General features: G+C 40.0%; 1 protein-coding gene across 7 annotated transcripts in view; it reads left to right on the top strand.

Annotated features, from left to right (window-relative positions):
* Nucleotides 1-18,042, top strand: part of CUX1 (cut like homeobox 1) — a 284,376-nt gene that overhangs the window by 104,265 nt on the left and 162,069 nt on the right. For all 7 annotated transcript variants that reach the window (XM_033004042.2, XM_042791633.1, XM_042791634.1 and 4 more), the window contains exon 3: nt 11,624-11,671. In XM_033004042.2, the coding sequence (XP_032859933.2) occupies nt 11,624-11,671 (48 nt within the window). The remainder of the gene's footprint in view (nt 1-11,623; nt 11,672-18,042) is intronic.

Below are 18,042 nucleotides of genomic sequence, written 5' to 3' on the forward strand. Positions count from 1 at the left end.
ACAATAATAGCATCTTGAATCTCTGAGAGAGGAGGATGCCATCTCCTCACTCAGGACCAGATCTTTCCCTAGGAAACACCTTCTGGGTCTTAAGTTCTGTACAATCTTATCAATCGAATATGGTCATATATACATATATATTGAGGAACTGAAGCAAGTACAGTAAATAATGACTGTGCCTGTAAATTAAGCTGTCGTTTGTGATATTATTTCCTTATGCAATTCCTGGGAGAGCAGAGAGCTGCACATGTCAGCTCTATACTGTTGTGGACATGTCCCCTAAACCGTCAAGGCTTTTTGTTCAGGTTCTCACCAAGTAGTATGTTGTTGCACTTTGATGGCATTGTCTGTTGGTTTTCTTTTTTGGTTAGTGGTGAGGTTTTTTTCTGAAAATATTTTTGTGCATGTGTATTATCTTTATAACAGACTTTAAAGAAAATGGTTTAATGAAGTTGTTTCTAAATAAATGTTTCTTCACTTGGCTTCTCACTTGAGCTTTTCTAGATGGTACTGTCTCCTCTGTCTGTCATAGTCTCCTATATTCCCTGTGCATACAAAACTCAGTATTCACTTTCAGTCTTCCAAATTTGTTTACCCAGGTTTCACTCCTGAGTTTGAGGAACTGTAATCTTACCCACTTCGAGCACTCAGTGGCACTTGATATCCATTTTGAGGTGTGTTAGGAATATGTAGTTTAAGGAATTGCCTGAACTTGGTGTACCCTTTCCTTTGGACCCAATGGAGAGGTTTTTTCATCCAGCTAGAGGAAACCTTCCATATTGTATCACATACTATTGTTTTTGATGTATATGTTTAAGCACCTTGTAAAAATTATAACAGATGGTGCTTGAAAGAAGTTAAAATAGAGTATTTTTCTGGATTAAAGGGTGTTGCAGGCATTGTTGGAATTCCTTTGTAAGTCCCTGCGTACATCATCAGTCAGTGAGTCTTGACCTCCTTTCTTTTTTTTTGAGTGCAGATTTCACTTCTTTTACCAGTTTGTGCTAGACTTCTCATGACACTTGGTGTCAATTGATATTTCAGGTAAGCGGTAATGGAAGACATCTGCTGTCTGGAGAGGTGCACGTCTGATAATACCAGAACAGTGTAAATGAAAATGTGAGCTTCACAGCATCTCATTCTGGTTCACTCATACATAGAAATGTACTTCTGAGAAGCAGAAGTTGTTAACAGAAGTTAATTTGTGCTTAAGTGTATCTTAATGCAAGTATTTTTACCATCTTGTAAAGAGAGGGGAAAATGCTTTTGAGAAGACTAGACAGTTTGTCTAATTTAGCCATATTGCAGATCAAGGATGTTTGCCACAGATAGGAATAAGGTAAAAAGTTTGAAGATTAGGTTAAAATGATTGTAGATAACTTGATCTGTAGTTGCCATATATAGTCATACAAGAAAAAGTCTGCACAAATCCTCCAGACGTTTATGGACTTCTCTGATTCATCTGTCAGAGCCAAACAGCTCCAGCCAAGAGATAGAGAATTTGTTAAACTGCATTAAGTTCCTAAATTGCTGTAGCCCGAAGGAGCAATTCTGCCTTTTTAAGGGGGAAGAGTAGGAGGGAGTAGGCAGGGAGGGTAGTGCATTATGAAGTCTCTACTTTTGGTAAGAGTTTCAAGAAGATGAGTAACATTCTAGAGCTCTTTAAAAAAAAACCCAACATACACACACACACAAAAAACTTGAATTAATTTCCGTTGCTATCATCAAAAGCTGGCTTTCTAAATTTAGCAGTTTCCTATAGACTCTCAGCTTATGCTAGCAACAGTAAAAGTATTTTTCCTTAAGTGTAATTTGTCACCTTCCCCATCTAAGTTAGCAGAAGATAAGCTTGTATTAATTCTGTTGATTTATTATTATACAAGTATGTCTCATTTTAATCTGCTATTGAGTTCATTGTGATTCAATGCTAGGCTCGCATTCCTTTAATGATGGAAAAAAAAGTGCACAGGAACAACAGACTGTGTGCTTGCTGTTTCTGTCTTTCTGTCTCTTTTTTTTAAATCTTCAATCCTCTGGGTTTCTTTTCCTTGTCTTTTTCTCTCTTTCTCTCCCTGATTCCACCCCCCCATACTGGAACAGTTCACAGTTCAGCACATGAATTTGGGAATTAGTCCCAGCTGTGACTATATATTACAGTTGTGAGAAGATGCTTCTGCTCAAAAGGGCTTTATGTGGTTTTTTATTTCTGAAGTTCAACTAACAAACAATAAACGTATTGAATAAATCTGTAGAGAAATTTTGTTTTCTTTCATCTTGATGATTCATTTATATCTACTGTGTGCTACCAAAGCATATGCATTATAGGCCCAAGCGTGTTTCGGTAGGAATTTTGCCAGGAAGCGTAAAGGCAGCAAAAGTTTGTTTCCTCTGAATTGCTTCACTTACTGATGCAACATGAAAAGATCTGTGCTGTATTTTTTTATTTAGGTCAGGAGGATGGCAGTTACATTAATTTTGAGTCGTATTTGCCAGGTATGCTAAATTAGATGTAGTAAACTCTTTGGGTCCATATCCGATGTTTTTGAGCTTGTCAATCTTTTTTTTTCTTCAAATTTCTCATCTTTGTGGAAATCTGAAGTTATCCCTTCAGCTGCATTTAAAGGCCAGTGCCCGCTAAAGGCAGGATGACCCACGAGCCGCAGCTGGCGACTAGCCGGTGACTCCCTGCATAGAAGAGGTCACGAGAAACATAAAGATAGCAAAGATGATTGTCACAATAATTTTAGCAAATGTAGGACGTGGATTTTCAGGACAGCAGGCTTTTTGCTCTGACCCTCATGAAACAACTTGCTTTCCGTAGGAGCAACTGGCTTTTGAATAAAACTGTACGATCAGGATCAAGATTAAGTGAGAAAATCTTATAAAAAGATTATTAGAGGATTGCTTACTATTGGATTTTCTTGCATTGGAATCATAGAAGAAGGCAGACTATAATGATATAAATCAGTAAATACACCTGTGTTCTTACATGCAGGTACATCAGTGTATGATTAATGCACAGTCTGTTCACAGCTATATTTTTAACCTGTATTTAAAAGATAAGTAGGGAAAACAATTTTGCAATATCTGATGTCTCGGCAGTGCACAGACTGCCCCCCCCCCCCATCTACATACAGTCTGTGAGGATGAAGCCTCGTTCCTTATTATTATATTTAACACAGAATTATTCTTCTTGGAAACATAAACCTGACTTTAAAGTAAGATGCTTGTATTTTGGAAATCTTTCCACTCAACCAATAGCAGGTTTGAAGACATGAATGTTTTTTAATACTCTCACTTTTCCTAAATAAAACTGTACATTGAATTTAATGATTTCTGAATGGTCCTACTCATCTTTTCTTTGAGACTGAGGAATCCAAATCTCATGAGCACAGTTCTGCTAGACAGCACCCAGGTTTCTGATTTCATCATCCAAGAAGGCGAGTCCGAGCGCTGAAGTAGGGTGCACAGTGATTCAGACACAGCTCTGCGTGTGCGGAGGGAACACGGAAAATTACAGGCGCAATTATGGTTTCACATTAAATATTCTTCTTTTTTAAATCCACCATGTGAAGCATTAGTCTGTGTTTGAACTGGTGTTCTTAATTGGACCACAGTACTTAGATGCATTTTCTGCAGAGTCATGGCCCATGTCATTAGCTTCTCATTAGGCACGTTAATTTTTTAAGACTCATAATAATTACCTTTTTTCAGAAGTTCCCCATTTTACACTGAAGAGAAACCTCTGTTCTGCAGGCTGTAATTCTGAATAATCAGGGAAGCATTGTGAACTCTTTCTCTATAGACTTTCAAAGTGGAAAATGAGAGTGCTGTAGGGGATGGAGAAGGAGATCCTGCAGGATGTGATTTGAGAGGAGTGTTGAGGATCTTTTTCACTAGAAACATCAGTTGCAGGGGCAGAGTGCTTGTGGAACGATACCGGGTGTTTGGAGGGACAGAGTGGTTCTGGTTAAAACTTGACAAATGTAGGTGAGGCTGTTTATTGGGATGCACAACTAAGCAGTTTGCTTTCAGTTTTATTGGACAGATGTACTCATCTAATAAAATCTGCAGGTATTTAACAAAGCTCAGTACCAAGTAATTATCTTTTCTATATGCAGAGATATTGGCCTGAGCCCTAAGAGTGGCAGTTCCTGGATTTTGCTGACACATGGTTATCCTGCTGGCAAGAACAGCACACTTCAAAGATTCTGAAAGAGTTGTTTGGCTAATCAAATGGGTTTTCATTGCATAAATAAGTAGTTCTGCTGACCTGGGATTATATGGATATGTGTTTTTTCCCATGACAAGGGTCTGTCATAGCATGTTTGGTGTCACCTGCAACCTTCAACAGGGACTACAGGGTTTAACAAGGAAGCAGGCCAAACTCTTAGGAGGAGGAAAAAATCTCCACGGGGCCATTAACTCGCATGTAGCCTTTTAAATTAATACGTTTGTTAAAAATGATGCTTGATTTCCTGCGTGTACTGGTGAGCTGTTAAATAAGGCATCCTTTTTTTTTTCCTTGACTGGAATTTTAGTGACCAGGCTTTCATTTTGTTAGAATTAGCTCTTTCCGAAGCTCTACCTGAATAATTTTTGTTTGAATTAATTTTTTTGTTTCCTAGCAACTCTAGTTTTTTAAGTACTGAATTGTTTCTGTTCAATGTCTTTTCTAGCCAATGCTAACTTGCTGTTTTATAAATGATGGCAAGGTTTTAACATGATTCTAAAAAGCATAGTTCACTAAATGAATTTGTAAAGTTAGTAAAAAAAATTCTTCTGTTATATATGGTGTATGTGTGTGTATATGTTTATATGCATACATATGCATATATGCATATGTGCATATGGGTGCAACAGTTCTTCTTTTGCACAGTTGATTTTTTAAACAGTTGTGAAGGTAACCAGTCTGTTTAGACGTTGCTGCATAGGCCCAGAGTAAACTTGTTAGCTTTTTGTTTATTTTAACTTGGAAGAAGCTGTAAGAGGATTCCATTAAGACTCGCACAAGTGAGTGGTTCCACTGAAGGTGAAGTGCTGGTCCCAGACCCATGGCAGTGGGGCAAGTAGACACCGTCACAGATGCTCCACTTTTCTCCGGCCTGGGAGGAGCACAGTTTGCCTCCTTGCCAGGGAAAGGGACCACAGGACCAGCCCCAAAATGCTTGCTCACTCTAGACTTGTTTCCCAGTGGCTTATTCGGACCCATGTGGTCACAGAGTTTAGGAGAAACAAGGGTATTTCCACAAAGAAGGTCTTGAAACTTCTCTTTATGTCTGCTGTCGAGGCTCACTCCCTTCTGGGATTGCCATGTGGCTGCAATTTTGCAAAATGGTCTGAGGTGGTTAAATAGCAAAAATTCCGTCTCTTTTCAGGGAATCTCTCTTAGTGTTTATTCCGTAGGCTGGTTATGCCCCTCTTCGTAACCTTTCTGAAGTGCAAGCTTCTCCCCCTGATTTACAATGCATGTGTTTTTGCTTAATATTCTACTTTAAGCTAAAGTCTGCTCTCACTAAATCAGCCTTTCACAAATGGAATATTTTTTCACTTCTTGCTGGGTGGGTCCATACACTGAAAAATAGGTCAAGAACAGTAATCTAAATCTACTGCTAATAAATAATTAAAGCTAATGGAATTTGCACAAGATCTGTGAGCTGAAATATTTCAGAAAGTACTGTGGTGTACATTTTGCTACTGTAAATCAAGATTTTTTATTTATAATTGGGCTAGGTTGACACATATCTATAAATGTAACTTTAAAAGACTTTTTTTGTACAGAAAAAAATAGTGGCATGCTAGTGTATTAAAATAAGTAAAAATATTACAGAAAATTGATAACATCATGATTCATTCTTGAATGATTGGATTTCAAGTAAATACTTAAGCAGCCTTAAGCAATAAGAGGTTTTATATCTCATTAAATCGTAGTGTAAATTGAGCAATAAATTGTTTGCTCGTATGATTTAATTTGCCTTATATTTTAGGAATTAAATAAGTCATCTAAGCTACTGTATAATACCTGTTTGGACAACTATCTGGGATTTCAGTGTCATATCTTTTAGAGCAAAGCAAAGCGGAGCTTGCTGGAACTAATTAAACATAAAGACTTAAATGTTTCCCTTAGTACGCTTCCAATCACATGTGCAGCATCTCTGGTGGAAAAATTGCATGCTCTGGATTTTTTCATCATTGTGGGTACAAAGAAATAATATTTAAAACTTGTGTTTTGGTAGGTTAGCATCTGATTGAGAGATCCCAACTTGTTTACCAATTTACCCATAGCAGGGCAAAGCATATATGCTTGCTGGCTCTCTCTAATTAACCAGCAGAACTGCTTACTACTAATTATAGATAGCTTGCTGATTTCTGTGTTTCACAGTGACAAGTTGTGTCCTTGAAGTATATAATAATCAAACACACCTTGGAAGTTGATGCCAGCGTTCTTCCCAAATCCTTCATGCTTGGCTGCTTTTACCTCTCCCCCTTCCAGCTATATTTATATGGAAGAGAAACTCAGCAATGTTTATTGGGATAAAGCTGGGTGGACAAAGTGGATGGAGCTCTGCCTGTGAGGGGACACAGATAAACTCTCCCAGTCACACGAAGCAAATATCCATCATACCGGCACCCTGCCTCTTGGAAGAGCGGCTCAAACCTGACTGCTGGTTTTTGACAGGAGAGTTCCTCTTGGGGCTGTGCTATTTCTTCTTCACGTGTTGACTGAACTGACAAATATCTTCCCGCACAGTCAATATGTTTTGGGTTTTGTTCTGGGTTGGTTTGTTTTCCTTTCTTCTTCTTTTTTTTTTTTTTTTTTTTTCCTTCTGTAAGTTCTTAGAAGAAAGTATCTGAATGTTCAGCCCTGCCAGTTTTGAGCGCAGGGCCACTTGTTAGTTCCTTATTATGTGTGGGCTAACAAGGAAGGAAATTTGAAAGGGTAAGATGGCAGGAAGGCTGTAGCATCTCGCTGGTGATAAGGCAGCTCAAAAATAGGTTGTGACAACTGAACTAATGATGTCACCTATGCTGATACAAGTGGGCTGCTTCTCATTATGACTTCTCTGCCAGACACAGTGACATTCACCAGCCAATGCGTGCCTTGAGTAGACGATATATAGAACAAATCATAGGAAATGTGACACAGGAGGCATACAATAGAATATTTGCCCAGTTTTTTGTTTTATTTTATTTTACAAGAGCACAGTACTTCTGTAGATGATAAAGGTGTATAGGTCAAGCTTAGCCTTGCTGGACCACTTCATCAAACCGGGGTCATAGGGCTCCTGTTATGACATTTAGAGATAAGCATTTTGGAGGTAAATGAGATGGAGCAGTCTGCGACGAGATCAGAAGGTGCTTGTGTAGCTTCAGACCTCAAGTAAATTACAAATACAGTGTTGGTCGCCTGACCATTGATATGTTCTACGTACTGTACCTAGTGTATTAAGATAGCGATCGATAAATACTGTAGTTTAGTTGTCAGAAAGATGCATTTGTTGCTCAGATTTTTACCATAGATCTATTCTCGGTTTATTTTCCATAAAGTTTTTTTAATGAGAATGAAAAGGGAGTTAAAAATTATTTAGATTCAGATTTCATTGTGTAGCTACTTGATCAAAATATAAACTTATTGTTTATACTCTTGTAAAGGGAAAATGCTATATTAGCTTTCAGCTATCAGATTTGATTCAGATAACGATACAGCATCCTAATTCATAGTCTCTACTTCAGATATTGAGTTTGTCTGTGATAGAGCCTTTTTCAGAAAACTGCTCTACCCTGATAAATCATCCAGAAAGAGAGAGAGAGAACGCTCATGTTTATGTGGCATGAAAAAATAGGCTAATAATGTGATTGTCTAGGAGTACTCATCAATGCATTTGTGTTGATAAATTATCATTTGTTTTAATGTTCTGTTGCACGTACCCATTTTAGCTGTTCTGCTTGATCTCAGTGATTTGCTAGCTGTATGCAAGTGCTGGAGTTGGTTGCTTTTCCTGTTTTGATCACAGCCCAGGCAGTAAAGGCCACTACACTTTAAACAGATAATAAATCATATGGTGTCCTTGCTAACCAACATTACAGATTCCCCCGGGTCTGAACTGAACGTCCTTTCTGTTCAGTTTAGTGCAAAGAAGGTAAAATTCTATTTGATGTTACTGTAATATTTTGAGACAGAGTCTGATGAGGAATTTTTCCAAACTGCCAAAAATAAATCTTACCAGCAGAGTTTTAGCTGGTGGCTCGAGGCATATGTATTCCCGACTTCTGTCTGTTTATTTTCACTTCCCTTTTGTTGTAAGCTGTCTAATGTTTTGATGCTGTTTAGCCAAGGAAGGAATTATAAAAGTGGCCTATAAACTTTTTCCAAGGGGGGGAGGAGGAGTAGAGAGAAAACAGAAAGTGGTGTGAAGTAGGTGTTTATGCCTTCTGTTACAGTGTGTGCCATTTATCCACTTACCTGCATGGCATATTTGGTTGCATTTAAAACACTGCAGCAAATTCCTTGCAGTTACTTTTCTTAGGCTGTTTGTTCTGTGACAATAATGGAAGTGGGATGCTCTGTCTCTGTTGTTCAGCTACAACAGACTTCAAGTTATTGCTAAGATTTCGAATTGTCAAAGTATTTTACCCTGTTAAACCGTGTGCTCTAATGATCATCGTGTCCCAGGATTGCCTCAGATTGATCACGGTGGTATAACCGATTGCTTGCCAGTGGGACTGAATCACTTTGTGTTTCATTCTTCGCTATCATGAAATGTTTTAAAAACAGTTTTGCCAACAACAAAGGCTGCTGTCTAAATCAAGCACCACATGTTTTCCCATTACAGCACCAATTTTGCTTGGTAACGTTTTGACTGCTGGGATGAGTGTTTAGCATCCTGAATTTGCTAAGTGAAGGATGTGTGGGAATCAGATTTTATACTTGAAAGCTTTTCTCCCTTTTTGACAGCTTGACCAACTGTTTTCTTGGCTTTCTGATGCCCCTTCTATTCCTTCCTCCCCCCCACCCCCTGCTTCTCTCCCTTCTCTCTGCTATAAACAACCAATAACAGCATCTCTCATTATTAAAGATGAATATGAAGGCAAAGTCCTGACATGGTTTATATCATGAAATAAAAAGTTTTGCAAACCCTGTCTTTCTAAAGTTAGTGCGTGTCAGACGATGCAGTTCAGTAGCAGGCTCGTGGGTAGAACTCATCGTGCACGGAGAGGAGCAGGGCTTACGTTCTCCTGCCCCCAGAGCTGTGGGTGCTTTGTCATCTGCCGTGTACCCAGGGTGATTTCTGATGCTTACGCCGTGTGCTCAGGCAGTGGGAATAATGCCCTGCTCTTGAGAGCTGTGCAAGTAAGAGACTTGGGGCTGGTCTGGAATTAGATCTCCTGTATTTCTTTCAGTTTTGACATCAGTTGGCTGGCTGGCGCCAAACTAGTCAGTAAATTCAGAGGCAATACCAGGGACAGAAGCCCTAAAACCAATGATTTCCTACCAGCTGAGATTTTTATTTCAAGAAATGTTGCTTTGCTTGGATGCTATGATTTTTTCTGATTTTATAAAGGGTGCCAGTGTCCTGACTGTAAATCTAATGTCTCTGTACTTCCACTGTGCAGTAAAACCTACCGTGCCAGGTTTTGGCCCTGAATGTGGGCATTTATTTTGCGGTTGATGGTTATTGTTACTTTATTCAATGTCATCATCATCAGGTTACAAAGAAAACACGTTTTAAAATGTGCACAGCCCTCTGTTCTCCAGGAGTAGGCAGGAAGTGGGGAAAAGCTGCTCAACCTGCCAGTTTGCTTTGGTAGAGGTGTAGTTTGTAGATGTTCGTGATACAGAGAGACAGTATCTAGCCTTTTTGTGTCCTAAAACAGACAGCAGAAAATAGCAGGAAACATTTAGGTGACTTGACTTGGTCTAAGAACAGGAGCGTTGTTTGGTTTGGTGCCAAAGAGGGAGTTTATAAAGCTGCAACATTATCCTTAACTTGATAGGGATTAGCTGTACGTGTGTTAGTGCAGTAACCATGTAAGAAGTGAAATGTGGCTGATCATTTGTCTTTGATAGCTTCATTTGTGTTTGGCCCCCTAAGCCATTTCTCAGGGAGTGGGAGAACTCCTGATACTCCCAACTCTCTGCATGACTTGTCATTTAAATGACAAAAATCACTTCTCTCAAAAGCCTACTTTTCCTTCAGGAAAATCAGATTAAATCCTGGGCTGAGAGTGTTTTGGTGAGTGGTTTAATGTCCAATATGTTGCATGACTCTAGATGTAAAAGCAAATGCACTTGCAAAGAGAATTTCCTAACTTTTTAAGGTCACCTTCTTTTCCAAAAGGCCCAAGGCTTCAACAGACCCTTTCTGTATAAAGAAAATACTTCAAATACCTCTTTATGGCCTCTTGTGCGAGGTTTGGGGTAGCTAAGGGACTGTGGCCCGTGTGAAGCCAGGAAGCCTTCACGGTTACTTAAGCAGCTTGTGACTTGTCCCAGTTGTGAGCAGTATTCTCAGAGCATCGTAGGACTCTTGGTTGGAGGGGATGTCCAGAGGTTTAACAGATCCCTAAAAATGAGTCTTTAGCACCCACACTAGGTCTGGTCACCAGTGCCTTGGAAATCTCCACAGGTGGGAAATCCACCTTCTTCCTGGGCAGCCCGCATCAGTGCTGCCCCCTTGAATGACACTGCATCGTATTACTGTTTTATACCTCTTACAGACTGATCTCTAGCTGTAAGTGTACTATGAAGTGCTGCCTGTGGCTCATCAGTGGAACACCACAGTGAAAATAGGAGTACAGCTTCTTGGCTGCGCATGAATAATACAGTGTCCTCTGCAAAGTTGCAGGATTTTATTCTTCAGGCATGCACATAATGAGAATTCTGAGAATTTGTAAGTGAATTAGTTCCAAACCAGCTTGAATGTGGAGCCACTGAGAATTTTAAGCAAGATAGATACACCTTTTTTGTCCGAAGATATCTTGGTTGCTAAGTAAAAATATGCTATAAACTTTCAGTCATTCTATGGGCAGTATTCTAATTAATTTTGTAGCACTAAGTGTGTTGTAATTTGGAAGAAGAAATTTTGAGTTATACAGAAATCAGCAAATAATGCTGTCTTCTTCAGTGTGCCTATCTCCAGTTCTCTGATGGGTAAAGTCAGAGCGCTCTTGAGAAAATGGTAGATGAAGACCTTTTACAAAATGGCAACACTCCTACTTGAAATGATGTCTTGAAGTCATCTTCCTTTAGGCCTAGCTTCCATTTGTGGAAATTTCTTTAGTGTAAGTTCAGAAGTGTAGCTGCTGTTTAGGTAGAGGCATTTACTTCTAATCTCATTAGTGTTTCAGATAAATTACGAGATTGAAGGCGTTCAGTGCTTACCCAACATCTCTACAGTTTTGTTAATTAATACTGTTTGCAACAGATACAGGAATATGCCAAGCTGGAAATGCAGACTCTTTCAAAATACATTGTAGGTAGACTTTGTTTTAATCAGAGCTCCCATAAAATGTGATCAGAATTTACATAGCATTTCAGAACTGAAAATAATGCTAGGAGAAACTTGATAATGGCTTCTCCTTTCAAATTTTTCTGACGGCATATCTTGCTTCTGTCTTCTAGGACCTGCGCAAACAGGTAGCTCCATTACTGAAGAGTTTCCAGGGAGAGGTAAGAGCTTATGTTTCTCATGGTGCTTTTGATATTGCCTCACAAGAGTCTGGTGTGCTGGCAGCCTTTCAGTGTGGCCGGGTGGGTACAGAGCCCTTGAGCAGAGAGCACAGCAGGGGTTCAGCCCCTCTGCATTTTGCTGTGTGCAGGATATGTGTGTGATACATTGGATTTGTGCTGGGCAAGCTAAACTGGTCAAATCACTTTGCATTCAGTTTACCTGAGCAGAAGATTACCGTTGCAGTGACTCAGGTGGCACATGATAACTCGCTGTGCCTCACTGACTTGATGGTTTGAACGCTTAATGAATACAGTGTAATGTACATATACAAAAATATGGAGATGCTATGAATAGTTTTCACTGTAAACCTTTTCAGCTGTAAGACACTGTGTTCTAGAGGGCTTGATGGAAAACCCTGAATTGGCAGGTGTTTGTTGGAAAAACAACTGAAAGCGTTAACAGCTCGGTGCTGGCTCTTACTTTGATTTCTCTTCACACCACTCCAGTAAGAAACACATGATTAGAGTGATCACAAGTTTAAAAGCCAACTGTTGTTATTTTGAAGAATTTCTATAGGAAAAGGCAGCTGGGCCAATTACAGAATTTTACATTTTAGCTGTGGACAGCACTGAAGCACTCACTTCACGTGAGTGCTTAGGCCAGATGGGAGCTGTTGTACAGCCTCTAGGAAAACGTCGTGTATGAAGTTTGCAAATTGTATTTCTCCTTGTAAAGATTAGTGCTTGTGTGGGGTGGTAGATTTAGGTTTTAGCTCACATTCTGTTACACGTTGTAGAGCTCTGCTCTTAAAGTTAGCTGTGTTAAAACAGCAACACTTTATACTTTTTCAATCTGTAAGTTGTTGGCTGATTTTATATTGTTGTACTTCCCATCAGAGCACAGAAAAATTCAGGAGCATGTTTCCAGAAGTCTGCATAGGGAATTAAGTGCACAACTCCCGTTATCTGTAATGAGGGTTGCATTTCTGATTACTTGTACATTCCTACTAAAGACATTTCTCAAATAGGAAATAATTCCTCATCTTAAAAGCAGTATGAACGTTTTAATTTTACAACCCAATTTCCCAAGTATTGCTAGAAATAAATAAATAAACAGGAAAACTTTGTCCTTGATATATCTAATAGTAATTTGTGAGAACAAAGAATGACTTGTGTGAATCCATTTGCCAATGGAAATTTACACTTTTAAATTGCTTCGAGTGGATTGCAGTGCTCTCAAAACCTTTTCACTTTAGTTTCGAGCTTGCAGTACACTGACTGAAAAGTGTATGTGTGCTTTCAGCACTGTTCTTTAATGAAGGGAATGTCTGAGGATCAAGTAAGAATCATACATCCAAATTTGGCTACAGTTGAAGGAAGATTCTCCCATTAGATCTTGTCTGTTGGAGACAGCTCACTGTTACTTTGGTATGGCTCATACACACTCCTCTTCTGTAGTTTTGCTTCACTAATGTAAAATTGAAGTTTATGTTGATATGAAGTCAACATCACAAATTACAGGAGTAAAATTTGTTGGTAGAAAATCCCCTCTTACGTAAATGAAGCACGGATACGTTACAGGATTGTGCTGCTGAATCTCTGAGCCAGTGGTTCCAGTCTCTCTAATCTAGACAGGGTTTTAGAAACGTAAAAAACCTGAACTAATCATGATTGACTAAATAAATGCAGAACATTAAACTGTGAATTGTGGTATTTGATTATAGATGTAATTACTGTATCTTGTTTTGGAGACAAATCAAAATACCAAGAATATTAGCCTGTTCTGTTGAGTTATATTTTATTGTTCAGTATATAGATTTGGTCTCTGTTTGTTGTTAAGACTGACTTTCTGAAGGATCATGAGGTGAATGCTCCAGCTCTCTCACAAAAAAATTGTGTTACGCACATGGGCTTTTCTCCATTTCAAATCCACTGGAGATGCCTCGACTTACTCTGCCCCGAGATGATTCAGCAAGGAGTATTGCTGGGGGCAGGACGCCCACCCCACGAGCTTGTAGGATTCCTTTGCAGTAGCATGAGTGTTACCTGTTAGGTGATATTTAAGGTTCTTTGGGGAGGTGGCAGAGGGACCTTTTGGTCACCCAGTACATGTAGTTTGGGATGTGAGCAGCGGGGAGGAAGGAGGAATGGGGAGTGATATGCTCATAAGAGGTTCCCTGCTTCCACTACATCGACTTCAGTTTTCAGCCCCAGACTAGGATTTTGTTTTTTTAAAAAACCAGCAGGAGTAAGTAAATAGAACAGAGGTAAGTGGAGAAGTAGTGAAAATAGATGTTTTCCAGAGACCCTTCTGCTGGAGAGCGAGTGTCCTCGAGCAGCAGGTACGCAATGCTGTAGGAGTGCTCTGGCTCGCAGCTCTGTAGGCACTGTGGATGGGTTACCAAACGTGGGAACACCACCTTCTTCTCACTGGTTGCTCATATGGAACCTGGGAAAATGTTCTTGCATGATGCAGCTTCTCCGTTTACCATGTGGAAGAGTCTCCACCACATTTTTGCCTCTGACTCCTGTCTCCACCCTTACTGCTGTTGCCCCATCCTTTTCTTGATCTCTAGTGACAGAACTAGGTAGGTGCTTTTTGCCTGTCCCGGTAATACTAAATTAGGATTCCACCTCGGAAGGGAAGGAGCCTTTTGCAAATCCCATGTGGGCTGACTGTGTTCCTCGGGGCTCTGGGCACTAGGGAGGGCCAGAAGATCAGAAGGGACAGACAGCTTCCCTCTGAGCAAAGGTATTTAAGTGGCTTTTCACAGATATTGCTGTGTTTCTGCCTACTAAGGACTGAGTCCCCACCTCCTGCCATGCCTCAGCACTTACGCTAGTGTGATCCCACCCTGAGCACAGGGGTTTCTCTTTATCCCCTGTTTTTCTGGCTTAGTTTTCTGGCAGGTTGGCTGGCTGAAGCAGCTCCCTGCAGGGGAGAGGCCAGGAGAGCGAAGCCAGGGGCAGGAGGAGCGCGCACGTGCCAGCTTCGGCTGACTTCAGCTGTCCTTGAACTGTCCCCTCGGTGAGCCTGCCGTCACTTGGAGAGACGGAGGCTGCAGCTCGCGTGTTTCAATATCCTCCCAAGCATGCTTTATGGGACATCTGCTTGTAAACCTGAACCTGTGGCTAGTTGACTTTTTTAAAAAAATCCACATGTCACATTAGCCAATTTTTCTTTTAAGTTTGAGCATGGATATTGATGCTTCTTCCCCCCCCCGCCCCTCCTTTTCCCTTTGTATAACACACATTTATAAATAACCCCCCTCAACCAGCACATTCTATATTCTGTAGATATTTATTCATTCAGATGAAAACTGTTCCAGTTACCAAATATGCAGTTTCCAGTAGTAGTTGGAAATAACTTTTTCTGTATACATCTCGGTGCTTTAAGTAACTGGACTCTTTATGATGACAGTTAAAGTAAAAGCATTATGAAATGGAATTTAGCATACTACAAATTTTAGAAAGCATTCCTAGTTCAATGTGATACCCTATTAATACATCACTATAATTTTATTATAGTACTTTTTCCTTGTTTAGGATTTTAATGGAAATTTGCATCCAGAATTTTTTAAATTAACAGAATGTTGTGTCCGGTTCAAAGCTGATGGTATTGTTCTTTTGATTTCTGAGGATAAGTTTTCTAGCTTTCCTGGAAGATTTAAGGTCTGGATGGTGTAAATAGGCTATTGCAAGCGAGACGGTTAGAAGTCATTAATTTAAGAGGTGTAGAATTCCTGTGATTTCTACATTAAATCTCCCTTTTTTATTTTCTTTGCTTTTTTTTTTCCTCTTGCCATTAACCTGGGGATGCAACTTATTAATGGTTTGCCCACCATATGCTGGGCTAAATACAGGACAGAATCAGAAAAGGCTGAAGAGCTTTATCATTCAGTCATTCAATCATAAAATGATTATATATCATTTGTAATTTGGCAAGGCACTCTTTCAAGCAACCATCTGAATAAGCTGTGTTCCGAGTAGGTCATTGTACATTACCATGTTTACATCAGTGGATGGATATTTGTACCTGAAATCTTAACCAAAAAAAAAAAAAAAATCTTACGGTCTTTGGGCTATGTTAATTTACAGAACTTAAAGCTGTGGTATGGAAATCTAATGTTGGAATTCGTATTTGTGAAGTCATCAAATAGATATTTTAAGGCTGGGAAAGGATTTCCTGAGGTCATTAGCATTCTTTTCATGTGGCATAACAGTACTGTCCAACAGTAATGCAGTAATCCCTCATTTGGAGAACCCTTTAAGGCACATACTCCAAAACAACGCACTGGACTTTATTCCTGTGAAAACCGTTTCTCATATTCTTCTCACAAAGCAAGTACTTTTAAGGGTATTGCCATTCTGATGAGACCACTCTGGCTCCCCACTTAGCTGAATTGCTCTTTAAACTATTAATTTGGACAGTAGAGTAATTTAATAATTTTCCATATGCAGACAACAGAAGCTGAAAATCAGTTTGGTGTGCTGGAACTACTAATCATGCCTTTGAAGGAGTACTCTAATAATATGTGTGCCTAAACAACTTCAGACCTACTTTACTTCTACATTTTACAGGAGTATTCCTGAGCTGATTTTTTTTTTTCTTTAACCCCTTTAATTTCCTTATGTTAAATTTACAAACCTAATTAATACAATTTCTTTCCTGTAGGTTCACTTCATGATGGCTCAATTAGAGTAGCAGTAGAACTGTGGTTCAATATTCAGGCCAGCTTCATAATTGAAAACACATTTTCTTCTCAAAAGCTGCAGCTGGTTTGGTTCTGCTCATGCAGAAAAGGATATAACCTTGCATAACATAGGAAATGAACGGTTGAGAGAGAAGCCAAATTCAATTTCAGTCAGATATTTTGAGGATAAGTCCATGATCTATGGAAGCAAGGGAATGAAAAGTGTGTGTATGTGGAAAGCAGCGTATTCAGCACTCTATTAATCACGGCTAGCCTGGGTGCTGTTGTGTGCTGTTGCGTTAGCACTGATTCTAGTACAGAGGCTGGAGAGCAGCCAAGCACTCCAGCAGTTAACCTCTTAAAGACCCTGAGCTGCTTTCTGTTGAATAAATGTAATTTTGTGGTCAGAAATAAATGCTTGTGATGTAGCAGAAGCTTTGAAAACAACAGCGTGGCAAAGCTATTACAAATTGCTCTGTGTTGGGGAAGTCAACAGCATACATCAAAATTCAGAGCTCGCGTCGCACTGATTTAGGCCCAGAGCTTTCCTGCTTTTCAATGAAAGTCCCCTTAAACCACTCCATGTAACAAAATGGAGTAAATCTAGTATTTTTGGTGGGTAATTGTTTTCTTTTAATGTCCACTCCATGGGGCGTGGGTGGTGGGTAATTTCCTTTGTATAACAGGAGCACGGGGATGGATCTGTGCTTCATCTCGAGCCCGTTTCCCAGTGCCAGCAGGAGAGAGGCACACAGCGTGCTTTTGGGGTAACAGCAGCTCAGCAGTGTTTCATTTCTTTGTTTACACAATCGTGTAAATGATTATTTATTTATTTTTGGCTGGCTTGATTGCAGTTTAAACAACATCTTTCCTGAGGAAGGCGATTTAAATATACTTCAGCATCTCGAAGGCAGATGCACTCTCCCTGGTGAGCAGGTAGGATGTCTGCTGCTGGCTCTGGGTTTCAGGGTCAAAAACATCCCCAAGAGAAGAGACACTTAACTCCAGGCTGATGGACAGAACTGTAGAAACTCTCAGTTAGAGCCTCTCCCATACATTCCTCTTTCTCCTTCCCATATTGGTACCTTCCTGGGAGACAAACCTCAGCTGTTGGGATAACCCAAGCCTAACATACACCACCAGAAGCAAACAATAGGCTCCGTGCACCTTTCTGAAGCTCCTGCACGTTCTTCTCCATCCCATCCAGTGTGCAGGCAAGTTGTACAGACACAGTTACTACTAGGGTAACTTTGGGGAGGATCAGCCCAAATCCTCTTATTTTTATGTAATTGACAAAGTGCTGAAATTCCTGTTGGCAGCTGGTGGGCTGTCTATATTAAGGCCTGCTATGCCGCTGCCACGCGTTTGGGTGAAATGATAACAGTGGTGGGAAACTATTTATGCAAAATTCAGACAGGCAGCACTGTTTCAGTTCGCAGTGTCAGGAGTATCTTCTCATCCTTTTAAAAAAAAGAGAGCTTGAAGTGTGCTGGAAGGAATGGGGATGGGGAGGGCTGTGCCGGGCGCGGTATTCTGCCGAGTGTCATTATAATCCAGTCTCTGTTTCTCCAAATACAGAATTATCTCTGTATTTATTACAAAATTACTATGAGGCTCTATACAAGCCAGTGTCTGGTCGTGCTTTGTTGCAATAGAGAAGCAAGAGGGTAAGCTCGG

The sequence above is a fragment of the Tyto alba genome, unplaced genomic scaffold, assembly GCF_018691265.1.
Source record: "Tyto alba isolate M040663 unplaced genomic scaffold, T.alba_DEE_v4.0 Super-Scaffold_19, whole genome shotgun sequence".
NCBI lineage: Eukaryota > Metazoa > Chordata > Aves > Strigiformes > Tytonidae > Tyto > Tyto alba.